Source organism: Phacochoerus africanus, chromosome 11 (genome assembly GCF_016906955.1).
Source record: "Phacochoerus africanus isolate WHEZ1 chromosome 11, ROS_Pafr_v1, whole genome shotgun sequence".
NCBI classification, from domain to species: Eukaryota; Metazoa; Chordata; class Mammalia; order Artiodactyla; family Suidae; genus Phacochoerus; species Phacochoerus africanus.
The window spans coordinates 11,476,029-11,488,213 of NC_062554.1; the positions used below are offsets into that span (position 1 = coordinate 11,476,029).

The following is a 12,185-nucleotide window of genomic DNA, read 5'->3' on the forward strand; positions in this document are numbered from 1 at the left end:
CACCCCCCCAGACTTCCCAATGGTTTTGGGGGGAAAATTTTTATAAGCACAATTTAGGGTGAGGGCTACAGGATATGTGACTTTCTTGATTGGTTGGTGGTGAGGTAAGAGGGCAGTATTCCAAAAATCTTGTTTTTAACCTGAAGTTAACATCCTCCAGCTGGGTGAGGGGCCTTAGTTTCAGCAGAACTCATAAGATGGTGTAATGTATGTTCCTTGAGGAGGAACCAGGATCCTGCTACTTTAATGGCTGCATTGTTCCTTCTCTGGATTGATCCTTCTTTATGCATTCCCTTCCTTCTCTGATTAGAAACTGTTTGAATTTATTCTTTGCAACTCAACAAGGTCTATGAGCCTGAAGCCTTTATCCTGCAAATATGAAATGGGCCACAGTAAGGCTCAGAATGGCCCCACAGGATCCTGCTCGGTTACTTCAACAGTCATCTCTCTAGTGTTTATATTGAGTTTATATTGGAAACTTCACGGGACAGCCAATGCTTACGTCTTAAAACCCAACTAATCAGAAACTCCAAGATTCCAGGGGGGCAATTAACCAACATTTCCTCAGGCCTCATCAGACTCACCAGTTTACCACTGCAGTCTCAAAGTAAGAAGGTACAATCTTTGGGTCTTCCTCACTCCTATGTTCTGATGGGCTCTACCATCATCTAACATCCCTTCTATCTTACACGAGCAAGCCAATTGTACTTGTCCTTTCAGGAACTGCATGGAGGATCTCCTGTGTCTGTGTCTGTGTTGTGTTGGGTTTTGTTTTGAAGACAGTATCAGGGATCATCAATCAACACTTCCAACCCTTGATCTAAAAGTCATAACAACACAGCATTATGAGTTGTTGGCTCAACCAGGAGGTGGGTATGAGGCGTGTGATGGTCAACTTGACTGGGCCATGAGAAACCCAGTATCTGGTTAAACATTATGTCTGTCTGGGTCTATGCAGGTGTTCCCAGGAGAGTTTAGCATTTGAAGTGATGGGCTGAATAAAGCAGGTGCTCTCCCCAATGTGGGTGGGCATCATCCAATTAGTCGAGGGCCTGAATAGAACAAGAAGGTGGAGAAGTCTGCTCTCTGCTTGACTGTTCATCGGGGACATTGATCCTCTCCTGTCCTCAGTGCTCCAGGTTCTTAAACATCAGATTTTGACTAAAATCTAAGCCATGGTTGTCTGGCCTTCAAATTAGACCACTGGGTTTCATGGGTCTCCAATTTGCAAGTGCAGAACATGGGATTTCTCAGCCTCCACTAGTGCCTAAGCCAATAGCTTATAATACACAAACATGTGGGGCCAATTTCTCTTAATTAATCTATATTTAAATGAAAGTTTTGGAGTTCCCATGGTGGCTCAGTGGAAATGAACCCAACTAGCATCCATGAGGATCTGGGTTCGATCCCTGGCCTTGCTCAGTGGGTCAAGGATCCAGTGTTGCCACCAGCTTTGGCGGAGGTCACAGATATGGCTCGGATCTGAGGCACAGGCCAGCAGCTCTAGCTCCAATTTGATCCCTAGCCTGGGAACTTCCATATGCCCAAGTGCAGCCCTAAAAAGCAAATAAATAAATATGTTAAGAATAAGTAATAAACATCAAGGTATATACAGTGGTAAAGAGGCAACTTATCTGCAACTTAATTTCAAATGATTCTAAAAGAAAAAACCTTGTACTTTTTAAGTTTGAAAATATTTCAAAATAAAAAATTAGGAAAGGAAGGGGAAAAGGAAAGGAAGAAAGGCATACTCCAAGTAGAATATTTTTGATCTCCTTTTATTGAAGGAATTAAAACTTGTGCTGCAGAGGCAGTGGTACCTCAGAGCATGACAAGGTAGCCATTGAGGCTGACAAGACAAGCCACAGTGCTGACCATAGGTCCTACCATAAGGAGAGGACCAAAACCACAAAGATAGCAGGAGGTAGCAAACATCCCCAACACCCAGTGCAAGCATTTCCATATGCAGAGAGCTTGGCCATGCATTGTAAAAGCAGGGTCCCCTCACAGCTGGCAGTGTATCACATAAGGCTGATAAATTTCTCCAAAACTAATATGTAGTCTCAGATTTAGAGATCTTTCCTTCTGATTCAAAGATTCAGGCTGTTAGAAGATCTGAGACAAACTTTCAGCTTCTTATCCTAGATGGAAAAAGAGGCTGAGTTCTTGAAACATCACATATAGCTGGACAGGTGCTAATGCCCAGCCTTGTTCTAAAAGCAGCTATATATATTTTTTTTTTTCCTGATGTCTCACACTGCTCTCACCCAGCAGGTGCCCTAGGAAACCTCTCAGTGGTCTAAACAAGGACAATGGGGGCAGCAGCCTAGGGGGACTTAGGGAGTCAAAAGCTGCTATATAGCCAAGACCATTTCACAAGAAATAGCATGAGGAACACTACTGGGTCAAGATCCTCTCATAGAGCTGCTAGAAGCACACATGAAGAAAAATGTGGTAGCTCTCTCCCCCATATCAGGATTAGGTGTGCCAAAGTCCAGGAAGAAGAGCCATTTCACGTCCCTGGCAGACTATAAGCCCACGGCATTCTCAAGCTGTTCCAATTTTCAAGTACAATAAGGTGTTTGGGCAGTTTGGTAACAGAAAAGCAAGAGCTAAAGAAAAATCTCAACTGGTTGTAAATTGATAATGTTATAAAGCCAAAAATTTATATAGTCAAGAACTGACTGGATGGGGGAGGGATGTTGCTATGTAGAAATAGGAGTCCCAGGGTTTGTTCATATAAGCCCTTGATCATAAGCCACCCTCACATCCACAAACTGGAAGCAAATTCCTTATTTTAAAATGACTGTCATCCAGTTAGTCAACTGCAGTTCTCTTCAATGCTGGACACATGAGAGCACCAGACCAGGAAGTGGGAGGAGCAAGACAAGGAAGAGAGGGCATTGGGGGTTGGAATTTCCGAAATGAGCATTTATTTCACGGAAGGCTTGGCACAATGAGGCTGGGGTGACGTGGTTTTAGTGATTGTTCTTGGTTGCCTCCTTTGCTGCAGCAATCAGTGGAGTGAGGCTGGAGAGGGGCTTTGCAATCTTCAGGAACTGATGCTGAAAAGGAAAAAAAGAACAAAAGACACATGACAATTTACCATTCTTCTTCAGCAACCATTACAAGATGTTAAGGGCATCCATGTTTGCCCAAGGAGCTACTTGAAGAGCTTCGGATCATTCTCAAATTGAAGGACATCCATATAAATTTAAAAAAATTTTTTGGCCATGCCCACTGCATGTGGAGGTTCAAACTCACGCCACAGCAGTGACAATGCTTTTAACTACCAGGCCACTAGGAAACTCCTGAAAGACATTTTTAAAAGATAACATACCATTTTGGAGAACTGTTTGGCAGTCTCTATCTATAGCTAAATACACATCTATCCTAAGTCCCAGCAAATCCACTTCTATGTATATTTCCAAGAGAAATGAGTTTGTGAATCCACCAAAATGCTTATAGCAGCTTTACTTATGACAATCAGAAATGAAAAGAACACAAATATTCAAAAGAACAGAAGAATGAAAGATATTATATTCATATAATACTATATAAAAATTACACAGCAATAAAAAAGAGTAAATAATTGATACACTGACAACAGGATGAATCTCACAGATACTATGTTGAGTGAAAGAAGACAGACATAAAAAAGTTCAAGACACACACAAAAAGTTCATATGGTATGATTCCATTTTATATCAGGTAAGATTAAACTATGGTGATAATCAGAATAATAATTAGCTCAGAGGGAAGTTTATGAATTGTTTATGACCCAATGGTACATTGCAATACTGCATTTCAGGACCACTGAGCTAGGAATTCGTTGTTCTATTCTTGAATCTCTCAGGCTAATTAATCCAGTAAGGACTTCAATGGTTTGGTCCTTTTGCAAATCATTTCACTGGGCTATACTTTGGACCACATCAATAACTACTAAAGACCATTTTGGAGTAAACATCATATGAAAACTACTTTTATATTTTCAGGAAAAATGTTATAGAAAATAATTCTTTATGTAACCCAGAGCTTCTTAACTGAAAATGACTTTTCTTACATTTACTGGTGAAAAAGCTTTGTGTCTTGAGGATGTGGCATGTTTCTTCCATTTGATAAACATAGGAACTACCACATTTCCTTTTCAGTCCTGGCTACCAGGAAACTAAGATCCAAATGTGATATTTAAACAAAACTGTTTAACTCGAACAGCGTATTTGATTCTCCTAAGTTCCTTCTATTAGTGACATACAAATACAGACATATTTATGCATATATTTTGCTGGAAGTGCTTTGACTTCTTTTTGGACAGAGATATGATATAAAGAGGTACTGAGGGCAGGAAGTTACTATGAAAGGAATAAAAGATCTCGGCTAAATCATGAAGATACGAATTCCAACATAATACCCCATGTATTTCTGTCTATACATGTGTTTTCACAGGAGAAACAGATGTGAAACTTTTGTTTTTGGTTTTTTTGTTTTTTGCTTTTTAGGGCCGCACCTGCAGCATATGGAAGTTTCCAGGCAAGGAGTCAAATTGGAGCTGCAGCTGCTGGCCTACACCACAGCCACATGTAGATCTGAGCCACGTCTGCAACCTACATTGCAGCTCACAGAAACTCCGGATCCTTAACCCACTGAGCAAGGCCAGGGATCAAACCAGCATCCTCATGGATACTAGTCGGGTTCATAACCTCCTGGGCTACAATGGGAACTCCCTGAATCTTTTGCAATGTAATATCCTGAAAATCACGGTTTTGAATATTGACAATGTACAGTAATAAATTAAAGAGTCAGTGTTCTCAGATCACATGTTTATGTATTCCCAAAGTTGAGAAAGCAGCATGACCCAACACTCAACTGAAGGGTCTGTTTCCTTCTCTCTATATGGAATACATTAGACAAAATAAGCCCTAAGGCTATTCCAGTGTCAACATTCTTTGAGCCAAACAGTGGCCAAGAGCATAAACACTTGTTAGCCAAACAGACATAGGCTGAAATCCCGGATCCACTGCTATCAGTTATGTACCCATGGAAAAGTTACTAAACACTTAGAACCTCAGTTTCCTCACCTGAGAAAATGAGAAAACAAGAACCTAAAAGTCACAGGTTTATTAAAAAGAACAGAAAAGGGAGTTACTGTCGTAGCTCAGTGGTAACGAATCTGACTCGTATCCATGAGGACATAGGTTTGATTCCTGGCCTTGCTCACTAGGTTAAGGATCCAGCATTGCTGTGACCTATGGTGTAGGTTGCAGACATAGCTCAGATCTGGTGTTGCTGTGGCTATGGTGTAAGCTGGCAGCTACAGATCCAATTTGGCCCCTAGCCTGGGAACCTCCATATGCCACGAGTGCAGCCCTAAAAAATCTCAAAAACTCAAAAAAAAAGAAAAAAAAAAAGGATGAAAAAATAAAGTGCTTAGTGCCTAAACTGTGGTAAAGATTCAACATAACACATTTACTATTAGTTATATTATTCTACCAGGAAGAAAACTCTAGAGAACATTAATTTTTCATTAAATATATTTTAATACCTAATTAACAATATCATCTTCACCAATCATAGGCTTAGCATATATCTGCACATTTCCCAATGCTTAGGATTGCCTCATATGAAAGACAAAGGATCCTATATTATACTTACTGTTATAAGGGGTATTTATAAAATACCCAAAGGATGCTAAAAATGAATGGGTTACACTTGGCAGAACTCAGATTTCATGTCTAATAGACTAGTACTCTGTAGTCAGAGTACTGATTACAAAGTGATGCTAAATATATTCCAGAGAGTAACATTTCAATGAGGGTAAAATACTTTTAAGCAATTCTATTCAACTCAACAAATATCTTCTGAATAACTTTTTAATTTAAGTACAGTGATGTACAATGTCACAAATTATAGATGTATAATATAGTCATTCACAATTTTAAAGGTTATACTCCATTTATAGTTATTAAAACTTTGCCTATATTCCCTAAATTGTACAGTATTTCCTTATAGCTTGTTTTATACATAACAATTTGTATCTCTTAATCCTCTACTCCTATACTGTCCCTCATGCTACCCTCTCTCCACTGGTAATCACTAGTTTGTTCTCTATATCTGTGACTCTGCTTCTTTTTTTTTTTTGGCCATGCCCACAGCATGTGAAAGTTCCTGGCCCAGGGATCAAACCCAAGCCACCACAGTGACTACGCTGGATCCTTAACCCAACTATACCACAAGAGAACTCCCAGCCTGTTTCTTTTTTGTTATATTCACTAGTTTATTTTTTAGATTCCACATATAAGTGATATCACACAGTATTTGTTTCTCTGACTTATTTCACCTAGCATAACACCCTCCATATTCATCCATCTTATTGCAAATGTTAAGATTTCATTCATTTTATGGCTGAGTAGTATTCCATTGTGTGTATCTGTGTGTATACATTCACACACACCACATCTTCTTTATCTGTTCATCTGCAGAGGGACATTTAGATTGCTTCCATATCTTAGCAATTGTAATTAATGCTGCTATGAACAACTGGCTACATATACATTTTCAAATTAAAGTTTTTGTTTTCTTCAGATATATACTCAGAAGTAGAATTGCTGGATCATAGATAGTTCCATTTTTAGTCTCCTGAGGAAGCTCCATACTGTTTATCCATAATAGCTGCATCAATTTGCATTCCCACTAACAGTGTACTAGGGCTCCCTTTTCTCCACATCCTTGCCAACATTGCTATTTGTGTGCTTTTTGATGACAGCCATTCTGACAGGTGTGAGGTGATATCTTACTGTGGGTTTTGATTTGCATTTCCCTGATGATTAGCAATGTCAAGCATATTTTCATATAAGCCTATTGGCCACATGCATTTCCTCTTTGGAAAAATATCTATTTAGGTCTTCTGCCCATTTTTTAATTAGGGTATCTGTTTTTTTGCTGTTGTTGAGTTGTATGAACTGTTTTTATATATTGGATATTAACCCTTTATTGGTTATATCATTTCCAAATGTTTTCTCCCACTAAATATCTATTTTGAGTTAGGTCCCAGGTAGAAAAGGAAACTCAGAGATTAATATGGAGGTTATAATCTAGTAAAAAAAGAGAACTGTTCACAGCTAACTTTAATGTGAGGTAGTATGGTAGGTCCTGCCCTGACCGGCTCAGTTGCTCCTGGTCTTCATACTACATGATTAATAGTCTATAGATTATTCACTATCACTGAGTTGCATGTGACACTTAAACTAAATCATCAGTTGGCAATGTAGCAAAACGGCACTATGAGAAATTGTACTTGAGACATAAATGTTAAATACAAATAATATGGCCAGCTAAAAGCAGTTCTTACAACTATACGAAATAATTACGCTGTAATTTTGAGATTAAGCAGGTGGAATATAAAAGCTTTAGTAATCCCCCAACTCCAGATTCCCCACAATCTGGCAGGATCTTACTCCAAACAAGCAGAATATCATTCCCACAATCTGAGAGGGTTTCCAATGAGAAACTGGGAAGACTTGAAAAGCTGCACTATTTATCCTCCAAACTAATGCCCTCTGATATCCCTTACTGAAAATCAAATTTTTTTTAGCCATGCCTGTGGCATGCAGAGGTTCCCAGGCCTCGGACCAAACCTGCACCACAGTGCTAACAATGACAGATCCTTAACCACTAGGCCTCTGGGGAACTCCTGAACATCTATCTTTTGAGATTATCCCAATAAAATAAAATTGTTTAAGATTTGCACATCAAAGAGCTGCTTCTCACCAAGACTCAAACTCTGCCAAAATAATTCAGGCAGAACAAAACAAGCACCAAAGATACAAGCAAAGTTCAATAGGAGCTCAGAAAGTAGCTCTATAAGATGAAGCCTACGAGAATGCACAGAGTTTTAATAGGCTGAGGAAGAGCCTAAGAGAATGACCAAGGGCCCAGGGATGAAGAGGATGAGGGAACTAGAAATACAATTTGAGTGTTGAATGTGGTAGGAAGAAAGCCTAGTTCTATAACAGCTAGCACCTCACAGACAAAAATGAAGCAAAAAAGCCTTGGGTGATCTTCTGCTGCTGTTGTTTTTAATGGCCTCACCTGTGGCACTTGGAAGTTCCTGGGCAGGGACTGAATGTGAGCCACAGCCGCGACCTACACTGCAGCTGCATCAGTGCCAGATCCTTTAACCCACTACATTGGGCCAGGGATCGAATCCGCACCTCTGCAATGACCTGAGCCACTGCAAATCAGATTCTTAATCATCTGTGCCATGGCAGGAACCCCCAAAAAAGCCTTGGTTTAGTGATTCTTCAAATTAGGTACTTCCCTGCATATGGACAGTTACCTGTAGCAGCTCTTTAGCTGAACCTCTCTTCTCCACATCCATCTCAAGACAGCGGTTCAAAAAGTCTCGGAAGATAGCTGACAGCTTCTCTGGGTTCTGAAGCTCTGGGGTCCCATTGGTGGCAATGAGGTACAAGGCCTGGTAATATAAATAGAGAAATGCTTTAGGCTCCAACTGGGTCTCTCGGTCCTCAGACAGGCCCTCTAGAAATATGGTCAGTTGCTTTCTGTCTCCTGAACACAAAGAGGCAGCTCTGGTATATTGGAGAGAATATACCTAAGGGTCACACTTAATATTTGAAGGCCATGTGACCATGTGCAAGCCAGTGAACTCCCAACTTCCTTATCTGTAAAACAGGGACAATAATGGTGCCTATTTCCCATGTCTGTAAAATAAAACAAAACAGTATACTGAAAGCACTTTGCAAGCTTACGAAATGTGTTACAGACCCAAGGGCTTATTATTATTCCTGATTATAGATCTAAATGGTTTATTATTATTATTTATTCAACCTGATGAGTTAAACATCTGCACATTTGCCAAAGGAAATTATTCCTGGTGCCTTTGCCACAGGCATCTAAAAACGGATCTCTTCCAGCAGGAAAGGAATATTTAAAGAAAGTATTCTGTAAAGGAGCAACCTGTTTCACTGTGCCACCTTGGTCCCCTAACATAAAGCATCTCCTGGGAAAGGTAAAAACTTACCCATACTAAACCTTTTCAAGCACTTAGCACTTTCATTCATAAAGTGTTGACACAACTACTTACTATCTAATTTAATGACCACAATAACTCTGGGTAATAAGCAGGGCAAGAATTATCATCCCCATTTCACAGGTAAGGCCAGGAACATAAACAGATATGCCTGGGATCATGCTGTTTATACAAGCTCTTGTTCTCTGACTCTAATCCCAGTCTTAGTTCCATCACACTGTACTGATCATCATTTTCAAGGCCACTCTAAGGTGGAGGAAGATGAGTGGTATGTGGATTCATAGGGCAAAACTGGGAGCCAAGGGCAGAAACTACAGAAGGTAGTTTCAGTTTGATACATTAAGCACATTCCAATAATCAGGGCTATCCTAGAGGTATCCAGCTAAGATTAGATGACTGCCGTCAGCAACAATGCACAGGGAATTCCTGCATTAAATAGGAGGTTGGAATAAATAACAAAATAAAAGCAATCAGAATAACTCTCATATTTGCCCATGACCAAAATCATCAACCTACATACAGGTGTATTCACATACTGCTTTCCCCCTCCTATTACAACAAAAAATTGTCCATATTCTAATCTAATGCTCTTTGCTTCAGTGCTTGATCCAACCCCTCTTATCTACTTAACAGCATCATCCCTACAGAGTCGCTTCTCTCTTGTACATGACCATTTTCCTCCTCTCCACTAGATCATTCCCATCAGCACAAAAGCATGACATAATAACATCTTCAAAGAAACCCACAATAACCCTCCCCTGATGCCACTTCAAAATACTGCTCCATTTCTGTTACCTTAAGAGCAAAACTTAAAAAATAAAAATAAAACCAACTGTTTATACATGCCATCTCAACCTCTTACACTCTGATGGATTTATTCTAATTAGGCTTTCATTTCCATCACTCCAATGAAACTGATTCTCAAGGTCATTGATAACTTTCACACTGGCAAATCTAATGACCATTTCCTAGTGTTAGTGCAACCTGTCAGTCACATCTGACACAGTGGTCCATCCTCCTTCTCAAAACACCTTCTCCTCCTAAGAGGCCTCCAGGACACTTCTCTCAGTTCTCCTTCTACCAGGAAGGCCATTCATCAGTCTACTCTGCTAGTTCCTCCAGCCTGTAAGCAGGAGAGTATCCCAGGTCTCAGTACTCACACCTCACTCCTGAGGTGAGGGATCTCATTATCACCTAGCTCTGATTTTTAAATAAACCAACTATATAATACCTGGTAATACATTTATATTTACGGTCCTGACCTCTCCCCCTTGAATTCTGAACTCTTATGCCCAATTCTAATCAGAATCTCCACGTTGATATCTAATAAACATTTCAAATTAACACAGTCAGAACCAACTCTTATTATCCCACTTTACCTGTTCTTCATACTTCTCAGGAAATGGCAAGTGAATTCTCTGCAATGAAGGCCCCAAATCTCATACTTATTTTTGATTCCTCTTTCCCTGATATCCCATTCATCTTGTCAGCTACACATTCAAGATATTTTCTGAGTCCAACTACTCTTACTTCTAGTCTTGACAATGTAGTTTCAACCATCACTCTCATGTGAACAATTACAACAGTCTCACAGTCTATTTTCCAAAAAAGCACCCAAATGATTCATTTACAACATTAATGAGATTATATTATTCCTGAGCTCAAAATCCTCCAATGGCTTCCAATCTCTCACAGAATAAAAACCAAGTTCCCACAATGACCACAAGGTCTTAGGAGATCTGACCTTGGCTACTCTGCTCACTCACCACAAGGAGACTGGTCTCCTTGATTTTCCTCAGGCTACATCAAGCATGTTCTCAAAATTAGTTCTTTATATACCTGATACTTGGAAAACCCTTGTGTTAGATTAACCTCATGGCTCACTTCTTTATTTTCTTCAGGTTTCTGTGCAAATAACTTACAAAAGAGGACTTCATTCTCTGCCCAGAATAAAAGAGCACACTTCTCCCTCTTTCCCCCTTTACTTTCTTAAGCCCCTTTCCCTGCCTTTTTTCCATAGCACTTATCTTCTGTTACTAGAGACTAATTTGTTTTATTATCATTAGAACAGTTTCTTGCACATTATAGGAACTCAAATAATCACTGAAAATGAATGAATGACTACTAATATATGTTCTCTTTAGGCATTTATACTTTAAGTTCAACAGCACCTAGTTTTATCCAAAAATAGAAAGCCAAAAGCCCAAACATCTTGATATGGAACTAGTAACACTTACTCTCAGAGGGTTTTCATTGAGGTATGGGGGTTCCCCTTCAATCATTTCAATGGCCATGATGCCCAGGGACCAAATGTCAACCTTGGGTCCATAGGCCTTCCGAGTTACAACCTCTGGTGCCATCCAGTATGGGGTTCCCACCATGGTGCTCCGTTTGCTCTGCTCTGGGGTGATCTGGGCACAGAATCCAAAATCAGCTAGAAAAGGAAAAGAAACGACAGAAAGAATTTATATGTGGAGTATTCCTTCTGTATGTATTGACTATGTGCTTACCCCTAGGTGTCAGGCTCTGCCTGGGTCCTAGCCACTGCATCCCTTGTCTTTCTAAACCTGGAGTCACGAAACTGCCACCTCCATGTCCAGCCCCTAGCCTGTCTTCTGTTCACCTTTCAAGGAGAAACATAACAAACATCGTCTCTGGCCTCCCACCCTCCTCAAACTGGAAGGACTAGGCAGTAAAACGCAAGCTGCCCATTCTGACCTTGACTACTTGCCCAAACTCTGCTTTCTTCTTTCTTTTTTTGGATGGCTTTTTAAAAAATTTTTATTTTCTATTAAAATATAGCTGATTTATGTTATGTTAGTTTCAGGTACACAGCAAAGTGAGTCAGCTATACATACATCCATTCTTTTTCAGATTCTTTTCCCATATATGTTATTACAGAGTATTGAGTAGAATTCTCTGTGCTATACAGTAGGCCCTTGTTTATTATCTATTTTATATAAAGTAGTGTGTATGTGTTAATCCCAAACTCCTAATTTATCCCTCCACCCTCTGTTTTCTTCTTGAAAACCACTCTCATGCCCTAGGATCTGGTAACCAGGTTGCTTTATTTCCTGGGCATAAGTCCCAGACTTAAATCCTAATTTATCTACGCCCAGGTATGGCCCTGCTTTTA

General features: G+C 39.8%; 1 protein-coding gene across 5 annotated transcripts in view; it reads right to left on the minus strand.

The window, feature by feature from the left end:
- Positions 1-1,762: 1,762 nt before the first annotated feature.
- Positions 1,763-12,185, minus strand: part of PAK1 (p21 (RAC1) activated kinase 1) — a 144,025-nt gene continuing 133,602 nt past the window's right edge. For all 5 annotated transcript variants that reach the window (XM_047752304.1, XM_047752307.1, XM_047752306.1 and 2 more), the window contains exons 13-15: positions 11,287-11,483; positions 8,336-8,473; positions 1,763-3,065 (exon numbers count right to left, since the gene is read on the minus strand). In XM_047752304.1, the coding sequence (XP_047608260.1) occupies positions 2,979-3,065; positions 8,336-8,473; positions 11,287-11,483 (422 nt within the window). In that variant the 3' untranslated portion in view covers positions 1,763-2,978. The remainder of the gene's footprint in view (positions 3,066-8,335; positions 8,474-11,286; positions 11,484-12,185) is intronic.